The 12,691-nt window shown below is 40.8% G+C and overlaps 1 protein-coding gene across 1 annotated transcript in view; it reads left to right on the top strand.

The window, feature by feature from the left end:
• The window catches only part of LOC139630118 (arf-GAP with coiled-coil, ANK repeat and PH domain-containing protein 3-like), a 57,258-nt gene extending 44,923 nt beyond the window's left edge, over positions 1-12,335 (top strand). The window contains exons 11-24 of the mRNA XM_071493248.1: positions 1,610-1,722; positions 2,095-2,146; positions 2,936-3,036; positions 3,217-3,328; positions 3,453-3,676; positions 4,465-4,534; positions 4,723-4,817; positions 5,053-5,273; positions 6,413-6,505; positions 6,758-6,850; positions 7,416-7,636; positions 8,040-8,149; positions 8,646-8,756; positions 9,413-12,335. Coding sequence (XP_071349349.1) covers positions 1,610-1,722; positions 2,095-2,146; positions 2,936-3,036; positions 3,217-3,328; positions 3,453-3,676; positions 4,465-4,534; positions 4,723-4,817; positions 5,053-5,273; positions 6,413-6,505; positions 6,758-6,850; positions 7,416-7,636; positions 8,040-8,149; positions 8,646-8,756; positions 9,413-9,560 — 1,764 coding nt within the window. The 3' untranslated portion in view covers positions 9,561-12,335. The remainder of the gene's footprint in view (positions 1-1,609; positions 1,723-2,094; positions 2,147-2,935; positions 3,037-3,216; positions 3,329-3,452; positions 3,677-4,464; positions 4,535-4,722; positions 4,818-5,052; positions 5,274-6,412; positions 6,506-6,757; positions 6,851-7,415; positions 7,637-8,039; positions 8,150-8,645; positions 8,757-9,412) is intronic.
• The last annotated feature ends 356 nt before the right edge of the window (positions 12,336-12,691 follow it).

The raw sequence follows: 12,691 nt of genomic DNA, 5'->3' as shown, positions 1-12,691 counted from the left end.
CGTGGGCAGCTTCAAGTTGATGATCAGCAGTGGCTGGAGACGCTGTAATACATGAGTCTATTTATCTAACCTGTTATTAAGTTATTTATTCTGTTGTTATTATTATTGTTATTATTGTTATTAATTCGGAATGCTGTTGGATGTCAGTGTGGTAAAGATGAAGATATTTGGCAGACTGGACTATACGCTGGTGAGAAACGTTACTTCTTTATTTTTTTTTCTCCTTTTTCTTTTCCAGCCTGGAGTCAGTGTTTATTGCTGATTAGGCGACACACACAGGTGGCAGCAGAAGCTCAAACACAAGGATTTACATGGGAACAAACTGGGGGGGGGGGGGTCAAAAGTCTGAGACCACCGTGGTGAAGTGGTCTCAGACTTTTGGACCCCACCGTGTGCTGACGTTGCTCTGTTTGATCAGTGAGCAAAGTTTGGAAAGGCAAAGTCTCCTTGTCTTCCTTCTGCCTTCTTCTCTACAAAGTTGGAGAAAATTAGCTTTTTCTTCCGAGCAGCCTGTTTCAAAATGTAAGACACAGCTCTGGTGCTTGTCGGGAAGCGCTTCTTTTTGTCAAGCTTTGACAGTCTCAGCAGCCAGCACGGAGTCACACTGTTGTCTCACGTCCCGCCATGATTTTGCATCACATAGACTGGATGTTGCTTATTGCTTATGATCAATGTGGAAATTTACACAGTTGTTGGAAGTGGTATCCTCGCACCACATGCTGCTACACTGCTACAAGCAGATTGTTGTGGCATCTGGGATGATCACTGAAAAGACCTAGATACTTTTAACAGAGTTAAAGTACATGAGTTGATGTGTGATGTGATGTGATGATGTGTGTGTGTGTGTGTGTGTGTGTGTGTGTGTGTGTGTGTGTGCAATCATCTGCCTATGTGAGCAATTTGCCATATGGCTTGTACTACCTTACCCCATACGAAAGGCCTCCTTTAACAATAATGAAACCTAATCTCAGCCTTGACTCATCTAAATCTGCATGCTTGTGTTATTCACCTCACTGAGCAGGTGGCATCTTTCTTAGAAAGTCCAACTGCGTCGACAAAACAGGGAAAATAGAGATGGTTTCAGCTAACAGGTAGAAGGACACAGATTTGATGTTATCTTTAGAGATGAACTAATGAACAGATGGTCAGTGGAAAGAGGATACAGACTGATGTTTGTGGAGGAACACACACACACACACACACACACATTTCAGAAGGAAAAGATATAAAGGTATGCATAACAGGGGAAGTCCAGCAGTAATTATGTCAGCACAGCCACTGAATGTGGTGCTGACGTGGCCCTATCTCTGTTTCCTCTTGTTTACTTGACCTGATCCATATCATGTTGATTGTTTAAGGCTGTTCTTCTCTGAGCCATCATTAAACTGGCTATGGTTTATGGAGGTGAGCCCAGTTGTTTTCCAAGACGATGTATGTGTTTACTTTTGCAGAACAGGGGAACATACAGTATCCACAGGCACTGACTAAATCATGGAAATGTGGCCTTTTCAATACGTTACAGTTCATAGGACATTCTCTGAAAATGAGATCATACAGTGGAAAGTAAGCCAAACCTTAACATTAATGTGCCTTTGTTTTCTCCCTACAGGACTTTTCCTATGATGACCCCAAGCTGGAATTCAATGTGGATGCACCCAATGGTGTGGTCATGGAGGGCTACCTCTTCAAGAGGGCCAGCAACGCTTTCAAGACCTGGAACAGGTAACAGAAGTGACAAGAAAGAGGGAGAGCATAATAAAATCTAAATAAAGCTAATGAAATGGTTAAACATTAATATTGTAACAATCAGAAGACAAGTGTTACTAGGAAATAGATGGTTTGTAAAATTTTATTGAACTATATTAAAAGTTAACATCTATGTCTTAGAGTACAAATAACAAGGGCCTGGACAGAGTTTGGTCTTCAAGAGGATAATTTAATGCTGTCCATTGGCTTTCACCTTTTTCCAGCAGTCATGAATCACCACTGTGATGAACAGTGTTTCTCCCGAGCAGAGTGGATTCCAGTAGGCAGACATTTGATTGACCATGTCTCTCTTAGAGAAACTAATTTCATACCTTCTGTCCTCTGCAGGCGGTGGTTTTCTATACAGAACAGTCAGCTGGTCTACCAAAAGAAACTCAAGGTACACTTTGATTTTGTACATTTAAATTATCATAATATTTTAGTGTTTTCATGCACAGATTTTTTTTCATCACTGAAATTTAACTATTGCAAATAAATTTTTGACAGTTTAGAGTTACTGATATAATTGTTAATAATTTGTATAATGGCTGGGAAGCCATGCATTGACCTGCTCTTCCTCCTCAGTTAAAGCAAGTGAGCTGATGTACAATATATTTTTCAACTTGTGAACTGGTTTTGTCAGTGTGGAATAACAATTTAGAGCAAGGTGTTTCAGGAAATTGGCCAGCTCAAAGCATATTTTATTGATAAGGTTATTAAAACAACAACAGCAAAAGCATTTCTATGGTTAAGAGCTATTGGCGTTATCTATTGTGGATATAAATGACACACTGACCATTATCATATATCATATGTACTGAAAATATGGCTGTGTGAACGTGATAGTTTAAAAAACAGCAATAATCTGCAGAAGTCAAAACTGGATTTAAAGTCACTGGCGTGGGTGTTTAAGGAATAAGACAGCGCTGTTCTCAACTAAGCTTTAGAGATTTTGAGAGTCTCTAGAGTGTAGTAAGCAGAAAAGTCTGAAAGTCTGATGTCTGCCACCTCAGGTAGATGCACTGAAAGAGGCAAGAGTGAAAATGTGCTAAAATCTTATTTTAAGATGTAAACTTGTCACATTTCTTTTGCTTTATAGTCTTTGTCTTCTTGTTTGCCACTTTTGAGGAGGGAAACTTGTTTTGTAACCTGAAGTAAATATGGGAACACTCCTCTCTGCCAATGACAGGACTCTCTGACAGTGGTGGTGGAGGACCTGAGGCTGTGCTCAGTCAAACCGTGTGAAGACAATGAGAGGAGGTTCTGCTTTGAGGTGGTTTCACCCACCAAGTAAGTGTGTGTGTGTGTGTGTGTGTGTGTCTCATTCAAAGGAAGTTTTTCAGATTTTCTTTTCATTTCACTCACATTACTGACTCTAGCACTCTGAATGAACTAAACAGCTGGATAACATGTAGATTTCTAACATTAGACAGTTCTGACATTTTAAAAGCGTCTTCTGTAAACCTGTAGGAGCTGTATGCTGCAGGCTGAGTCTGAGAAGCTGCGACAGGCTTGGATCCAGGCTGTCCAGGCAAGCATCGCCTCTGCTTACAAAGACATTGGCGACAATTATTACATCGAGGTATGAACAAGCATGTGTATATACGCTTACAGGAAAAGTCACATGATATTGAAACATGTGCCATTTCTTTTCATTACAAACTTGTCCACGTCTGTCACTGACCCGTCCCCCTGTGTCTCTGCAGCACTTGGACCGGACAGCCTCACCCTCCACCAGCAGCATCGACTCTGCCAGTGAGCCCAGAGAGAGGGCTGATAGAGGAGTGAGGGGAGGGGGAGAAAGCCTCCTCCAGAGGGTACAGAGCCTGCCGGGCAATGAGCTGTGCTGTGACTGTGGCCAAACGGCGCCATGCTGGGCCTCCATCAACCTGGGAGTGCTGCTCTGCATCGAGTGCTCAGGGATCCACAGGTAACTGCACTAACACTAGTGAGAGAGAGTGTGTTTAGAGAGGATGACGTAAGAACAACAGGTGAGCTGGCATACAAGATATAAGCATATTTTTCAACAGTTTAGTCAGTGTGAAAAAACAATTTACAACAAGGCGTTCCAGGAAATGATCAAGCTCAAAGGATTTTTTTCTAGATAAGATAATTCAAACAACAACAACATCTAAAGATTTCCATGGTTTAGAGCTATTTGTGGTGATGAAAACTAGTTTTACCTTCACAGAGGGAAATCCTCACAATGAGCTTCCTCATCATACACATTAAGCTCTGCACAGGGATGTTTCCTATTTCTGCTTGCTTTATTTATGCAACTCTCCTGAACCACAATCTGAATAAAAGCATCACATATGATCAACTGGTAATGTTGATTATTACCATTACATTATCAATCAAAGCCCTGTTGTGGATATAAAAGACACACCAACTGTCATCACATCATGCAGCTTTAATAAAAATGTGGGTGTGTGAAACTGAGAAAGACAATAATCTGCAGGAGTCCAAGCTGGATTTAAAGTCACTGGCGTGGGTGTTTAAGTAATAAGACAGTGCTGTTTTTAACTAAGCCCTAGAGATTTTCAGAGTCTCTAGAGTGTAGAGAAACCAAAAAGTCTGGCACTCTGATGTCTGCCACCTTGGGTTGTGGCAATGAAAGAGACAAGAGTTAATATGTGCTGATATCTTGTTGTAAGATGTAAACTTCTCACACTTCCCTTGCTTTATAATATCTCTATTTGTTCTTGTTTCTTTCAGGAGTTTAGGCGTCCATTGCTCTAAAGTACGCTCACTGACGTTAGACTCATGGGAGCCAGAGTTACTTAAGGTGCGTCTCTCCAACACATTTGCCTCCAGTTTTTTCTTTCTCTGCTGAGCTTTTTTTTCCCCCATTAAAGTTGCATTTATGATTCTTTTATTGCACTGCTTAAACAATTTGAACTACTCTTTTAACTCTTTTCCCTCTCTGTCTGTGTCTCTCCTCTTTGTCCACTTTCCTTTTTCTGTCACATTTAGTTGATGTGTGAATTGGGGAACACTGTGATTAACCACATTTATGAAGGAGGCTGTGAGGAACTAGGAGCAAAAAAACCTGGACCCTCCAGTTCAAGGTCAGTCTTTTACTCCAAGATGAACATTTACATCCCACAGTTGGATAACTATGGCCACTATGGCTATTAACACCACTCTGAAGACACTTAGGTTAAAAGAGGTGTTTTCACTGACTTACCTGTATGATGTCATCTCTCTGGCTCCCTGGCTTTCAATGTTCACCATCTCATCTTATCCGTGTATATCATGCCGTCAGTGATGTAAAATTCTCAGTTTGTGATCATCTCTCTCCAGGCAGGAGAAGGAAGCCTGGATCAAGTCCAAATACGTGGAGAAACGCTTCCTGAAGAAAATGAGCAGGAGCGAGGCATTGGTGGAGGGTGAAAGGAAGTCCCGCCCCTGGACAGTGAAGAAGTGCCAGCGACACAACAGCTCTGTTCGGGCCCCCAACAAGGTCCGCAGGAAATATCACCGCTACGAGCCAGGCAGCGCGTCACATGCAAACCTGTCAGCAGGTCAGTGAGGGAATTGACTTCACTTTGAAATATGATGGCTTTCATGTCCTCTGTAGTGAAAAACACTATGCCAACGCTCATGAAATCAACAGCTGTACAAGGCAGAATGAAAGAATATTTCTCTGGGACCAAGGTGCAAAGCATTAAACAAAACACTATGTATGAAATATTAATCAAGGCACTTTATATGCATACAAGCATTTCCCTGAGTCAAGTGCAAGTTGGTAAAAAAAAAATAAATTAAAAAAAAAAAGTTTAAAATGTCTAATGCAGGTAGCCAGAATTAAGATAACTAGATATCTAAGTACTAGGTACCACATAACTAGATATAAGTAAAATAGTTAAAACAATAATATAATAAATATGGAGCAATTATGAGTTTCCCAGATATATTAACAAAAATGTAAAATGAATTAAAGTGTCCACAAGTATCCAAATGTAAACAAATTAATGATCTTAAGCTACAACCAGTTTCTCTTGTGGTTGGAGCTCTAATACCACAGAACCTCATGCCTAAAGCCAGAGGGTTGAAGAATTTGTGAAGTGTGACTATCACTGTTCTTGCAGCTGGAGTATCAAGCTTGCTTTGGTTTCCTTAGAAAGCGCGGCCTCTGCCTGAACTGTTTGACAGGCCTGATGATCTAGTTTCATCTGAATCTGGCAGCACAGTCGTGTTTTAGCAATGTAAACAGCAGTGGGCTGAGTACACAGCCTTGAGGGGCTCTAGTGCTCAGCACCGGACAATGATAGAGCCTGAGGTTCTATTCCCAACACGAACTCACTGTGGTGTTTCAGTCAGGAAATCCAGAATCCAGCAACAGGTAAAGGTTTAAAGGTTGAGCAACAGAGAAATTTTCTCCACTAGTCTGTGTGGGATAATAGTACTGAACACTGAACTGAAATCTATGTACAGGATTCCAGCATAGGTGTCCAGGTGAGTGAGTACTGTGTGCAGTGTGAAGGATATTGAATCAGTCAGCAAATTGGAATGGGTCCAGTGACATGGGGAGGCTTGCACATTGACGAGCAGTTCAAATTACTTTATCACTATGAGTCAACTGGCTTGACTCAGAGAGATGTTAAAGATGTATAGATATATAGTCCAGACTGAAATATTGTGATCTTTTGTCGTTCGGCAGCAGCAGCAGCAAAGTTTCGCCGGGACTCCCTGTTCTGTCCAGATGAGCTGGACTCACTATTTTCCTACTTTGACACCGGCTCAGGTCCTCGCAGTAAGTCCAGTGTGCAAGCAGCACACACATCTGCACACATCCATTGCAAGATTATTGTAGATTTTCAGTAAGATGTGAGTAACAGTTCCTTACTGTGACTAAATAAAGCACAAATTCAAGTTCTTATTACGGTTTCTGGCATGTTTCCTATTAATTGTACAGTCCTGTCAGTGGTGGTGTGTGTATGAGTGGTGCAGTAAATGCTGTGTAATGATTAACGTGTCCGTGGCTTGGCGATGCTTGGCCCCGCAGGTCTTAGCAGTGACAGCGGTCTGGGAGGAAGCACTGATGGCAGCACTGACATCCTGGTTTTTGGCTCAGTGGTGGACAGTGTCACAGAAGAAGGTGTGTGTGTTTGTGTGTAGTTTTATCATTCATCCACTCTGTTGCTACCAAGTGCTTTGATCATTTTTATAGGCTATGCCTGTTGTTTACTCGGTGCAGGCAGCCACACAGAATAACCCATATAGAGCTGGAAGAGATGTGAAGTTCCCTTTTCATCCATTGCTCTGCAGTGCAACAGTGCTGATTCCATTTTATTACATTATTTTGTGTTAGCTAACTGAAAAGGCCAAAAAAGAGCGTGAAATGTTCTCTGTTCGACTGAGAAATCTGAAAGTGTGCATCCTGGGGGCATTGAAATTCAGATAAACCAAAGACATTATGAGAAAACTGACATAAGGCTTCATGTTTGTTGTTAGGAATTGTCAAGATTTACCAGGGTTGTGCAGGCAGTGTGTATCAACAGAAATCATGTAAAGACATAGACAAACTGCATTAAGTACACTGGTATTATCCCTCAAATGAAACCATGCTTCTTTCAGAGAGTTTTAAAAGTCTGAAAATATTCCAATTTACATGCCTCTTTTTTCCACCATTGCCATTGTCCTGTTTCCTTTCCTGCCCTCAGAGGAAGAGTCAGAGGAGTCATCCAGTGGTGAGGTGGAGATTGAACAGGAAATGTCTTCAGACCCCGAGGATCCAAGGGAGCTACATCCCGGGGCGCTCCTCCACCGATCCTCACGTTTACACAACCTGCCGCTCATGGCCGAGGCATTGGCGCACGGTGCGGACGTGCATGCTGCAAATGAGGAGGAGGGGAAAACACCACTCATACAGGCTGTGATGGGGGTGAGACAGTGTTTATTCAGCTTGCCAAAGTCTTGAGTGAGGAGGAGTGTAAATCAACAATTCACTCTCATTTGTTTGATTTTATTTCCGCCTCTTCAGATCACTGAGACATCAAGTCAGTCTAGAGACAGACCGGGTTAAAAATTAAAAACTGTACAAGGTTCTTATCTCAGGTTTAAGTGAGCATAATCACAGCCATAAATAATTAAAAAACGTGCTGAACATTATCTGCAGTTAGGACCTGTATGAATTGCATTACTTGAGGTGGGAGAAACAGATGCAAAACTAACAATAAGGCAGTAAAAGTGGCTCCAGTAATGATAAAAGTTCAATAATTCGAGTTCTCACAAAATTAAACCTCTGTCTGTCTGTCTGTCTGTCTGTCTGTCTGTCTGTCTGTCAGGGCTCTCTGATAGCTTGTGAGTTCCTGCTACAGAATGGAGCAGATGTGAACCAGAGGGACATGAGAGGCAGAGGCCCGCTGCACCATGCCACCTACCTGGGGCATACTGGGTAAGTAACGCCTGCAAAGTGGAAAGAACAGGTTAAGAGCTGTCTGCCTCCGCCCTCTCCATGACTCCAGGTTCATGTCCCTGCATGTACTGGAAACAAAAAGTGGATATTGTAGGTGTGGCATGACCTTTTTTTCAATTACTCATAAGCGACAAGATTATCTCACTTTTCAAGCATTTCCGTTTGACTGTACTAGAAAGCCACTTTTTACTGAAGCTACCAACAGCCACATTTTCAGAGGCAATCATCCGCGATCTTCCTCTCTCTGAATGACCTACATTCATAGAGTCTTGTCTTGCTGTGTCAAACCAAAAAATCACTTCACAGATCAATGAGTGGCAGATCCATCAGTTTAACATTTTATAAATATTTACCCGATTCGCCTGCTTCTATTATTATGTGCATTTATTCTCCAATTAACCATATAATTCCCATTTTTATGTGTTCACAAGCAACGGTATTAATCCCTCACTTTTCTGCAACTTGTCTTGTACAGCCAGGTGTGCCTGTTCCTGAAGAGAGGAGCATCCCAGACAGAGGTGGATGAGCAGGGTCATGATCCCCTAAGTATCGCTGTCCAGGCTGCCAATGCAGACATCGTCACCCTGTAAATCATTTTAATTACTCATAAGCATGAGAGTGTTATTGTTGTAACACATATAACCAAATTCCTATTTAACATTAATACATTATCAAACATTTGTGTTGGACTGCTGAACTTGAGAGTAGTTGCAAGGGGAATGACAAAGTATAGTCCTTTCCCTGAAAAAGCAACAACCTGTCACAAACCCAATCAAAAGTTCTGCAGTCAGCTTAATGTAATTTATGAATTTCCAGTTAGATAGGTGTGTGTCATTTCATCTTTCACAAGGTAGTTAAAAGTTCTGGGAAAAACAAGCTTAACATAAGTCAAGACTTTTCCAATGACAACTTTCTTCCTTATATAAATGTTGCTCAATAGGATTTCATAATTTTTCCGTTGAAACCTGGCATTGATGTTGACCTCCATTCTCTTTTTCCCTCCCACCTCTCGTCCTCTCTTCTTTGTGATGTCTCCCTCACCACTCCTCACAATCTCACCTCCTCTTTAATGGTCTCCTTAACATCTCAATCCTGTCACTGCCTTTACATTTCTCTCTTTACTTACCTGTCCCCCTTCTTTGTAATATCCCATTTTCTCCTTTCTGGCTCTTTGGTTGTCCTCCTCTTCTCTTCCGTTCTTTTTCTTCCTCTCACTCTCCCACCTTTGCTTCTCTTCGACAGATTGCGTTTAGCGCGGATGAACGAGGAGATGCGAGAGGCCGAGGCTCCACTAGGTCAACCAGGTCAATACCCCAGCAGCAGCCCCACTGAGCAGCAGTATAGGAAGTGCATCCAGGAATTCATCTGCCTCACCATAGACGAATGCTAGTCATTTCTCAAACCAGGAGCATAGTTTGTGCTCTCTCTCTCTGTCTCTCTCTCTCTCTCTCTGTCTCTCTCTCTCTCTCTCTCTGTCTCTCTCTCTCTATCTATCTATCTATATAGATATAGATATATCTATATCTATATCTATATCTATATAGATATAGATATATATATTCCTCCTGACTGGGAACCGAAAATAAGTGTGTAGACAAAGTTGCCCCTAGACACTGATCTCAAGTCTGTTACTTACACAGATCTAGGCTTATGGGCAACTTCTTCCTGTGGGTGTCTGAGAGGAGAGGAGAGTACCACTTGCTCATTATGGGGGTGTGTTGGCTCATAGGGAGACCCCTGATGGACCTTTTTAACTCTACTGACGATACAGTCACCACCTCCATTTCTCTGCATCACCGCTATGTTTCTGCTTGCCATTACTCGGCACTACCCATGCTATACTAGCTACATCACACACAGAGTAAAATGACTTTTTGGTGTTTTGCTAACAGGGTTATCCTCTAATTTATAATAACGTGGTGTAACCTCTTGTGTCAGGGTGTGGGTTTACTGTTGCCTAACATCTCTTACCTCTGAAGAATTTTTGCTGCATTAACCCCCTTCACTTTATATCTATCCAGACCATCTGCGTGACATCTAATTTACCCATCTCTTCTTAATCTGAGATGTAAATATACATATTTAGAGGTTATATGGGTAATCTTTTAACTATGTGCTGTGGCATGAGGTGAAGAAAATGGTATTTGTTCCATTACTTAAAGAAAAAAACAGTAACTGAGAAGCTACAGTGGAGGTGGGCAGGGTAGTTAACTGTGTATGAGGAGTGGTCAGGAAGGGAAATTTAATGTAAAACTGTGACAAAAAATACTGAAGGGCTTGTGGGGAAGAGACCCTCGCTTGCTTTCTAAGATACTTTGTGACATAATGAGTGAGTGAGTGAGTGAGTGAGTGAGTGAACAGGACAGTAAATGAGTGCATGTGTCAAAGAATACTGAGAGACAGAGTTAAATAATATGATATGTTACATTATGTAAAGGAAAAAAAAGAAACTGTGCACTTTTCCCATCTACAGTATTATAATTTTTATTTTCATTCAATTAGTGTGACTTTTTTTATATTGTTCTTGTCTGATCAAGTTATTGTATATCTATCAATTGTCTATTTTATTTTGTTTTTTTTATTTTTATTATTTATGTCTATCTCCCCAGAGGACCAGTGCAATTCAAACTTGGGTGCAGTTTTCATCTGCATTTCTGTTAAAGATTGTCATTTTATTCTGAAAGCATTACTTGGAATTAATGACATGAAGTCTTTGGATTGCATCGTGTAATAGCTCTCATAAAAGACGTTTTGCTTTAGAATGGCCTTAGATTGCTATGAGTACAATTATTTGGCATCCAAACAAACCACTGAAAGAGATTTTACTGGCTCTACTTTGGACATTGTCGTTACAGTTGATCTTTTTTTTAATTAATTGCAGTCATTTGTTGGTTACTAGTGAGGATGAGAACTCATTAAGTTGTAAAGGTGATGTGCAGATAAACAGAGCAGTTTTGCAGTGAGGGAGTGTATAAAACTGGATCTACATCTCACACTTAAACAACTCCTCTGTTCACTGCCGGTTACAGACTCCTGAGTATACAAACACAGCTTAGTTTTGTTGTAAATACTTATCTATATGACATTATCTGTGGTGAGATCATGGAGCACTTTTCATTAGAACAGTTTACTGTACACGCTTCCGGGGTCAAAGGACGTATATTTCTGGCTTCACTCACTGGTCATCGCTAACAGTATTCTCTGCATGCTTTGCCAGAATTATTTTTGGGAAGTTCAACATCGTTTGCATTATGAGCATGATGAAATAATTTTCTATGGTTTGATCATGTCGTGCAGTGCAGTCCTGTGGAGTAAGCATGTACCACCATGACCCCCCCGGTGTCAGAAGTTTCTTCCTTTTTGCACCTCTGTGCCAATCTTTCTTCCACGGACCAAATCTGTGTTGACTTCCTCATTCCTGTCTTTTTTGTTTTTGTTTCCACTAAAACTTACAAACAGTAATTCAATTGTGTTGTGGTTTTATTTTCCTCTGCCAAAGACTTTTTAAAGGGAAAGTATCTGACATTGATGTATGATATCACAGTTTTCTTTGGGTTTTTTTCTACTGAAACTGTTCAGAGTAGAAACAGCATAGTCTTACCATGCTTTGTGAAGTGACAGAGTGGTAGAAACACTGTTGGTGTACTCACGTGTTCATAAGAGGTTTCAGAAATGTGACTGACCTGAGAGATTTTGATATGGCAGGTGATATTTTGCAATAGTTTGATGTGCTGCAAGTAGAACCAATCTAGGGGGTGATGTGAAGCTACTGTGACCAAACTGTTAAGGGCCCATGCCCTAGTGGAAGTACTAAATGTTGTGTCCATTGTGTGTATTGACATAGGAGTGGTTAAAGGTGCTGTTCAAAGCAAACATCCTGTAAATAGTACACTTGTGTATTTTAACTCGAAGCCAACTGCCTGCCTCTCAGCATTCAATCACGGATCCTGACTGTCTGATCTGTTTTGTTTGTCTTTTTATTCTCTTCCAAAACAAACCTGTCAGGCAGAACTGTAACACAGTTCTTCTTCTTCTGTTCACTGACATTTGGATATCTTTGGAATACTTTCCTCCTTGTCTTTAGAAGCACTGAGGGGACAAAAAAAAAAAAAAGAAAACAAAATGCATACAATAAAACTGAGAAACTCTTGATGAACTAACCCTGCTTCCTGCTTGTTGCTCTCATTTCTGTTTCCTGTCTTGTCTCTTATCTGTAATATTCTCTCAACATTGCAGCAATATATATTTAAAATGTGTCACAGAAAATAGATGGTCAATTAATAAAATAGTCATAGTTTTAATCTCATGATATCTAGCTATATTGAAATATTGCCAGATGTTGGGAGAATACTATTTTTCACAATCTGGTCTGGTGTGTCTTTTGGTCCGTAACAAACTTTTGGGTAGCACTTGGCTTATTCAAAGCAATAAACAGGTTATCTTACTGCCAACAAATATAACAGGTGTGAAATGGACACCTCCAGACTGCTAGCACAAGTTAAAGATCATTTTAGTGTTTAG

Source organism: Trachinotus anak, unplaced genomic scaffold, assembly GCF_046630095.1.
Source record: "Trachinotus anak isolate AG129_WGS33_773 ecotype Australia unplaced genomic scaffold, CSIRO_AGI_Tana_v1 ptg000013l, whole genome shotgun sequence".
NCBI lineage: Eukaryota > Metazoa > Chordata > Actinopteri > Carangiformes > Carangidae > Trachinotus > Trachinotus anak.
This window is presented reverse-complemented; position numbering and strand designations above follow the sequence as displayed.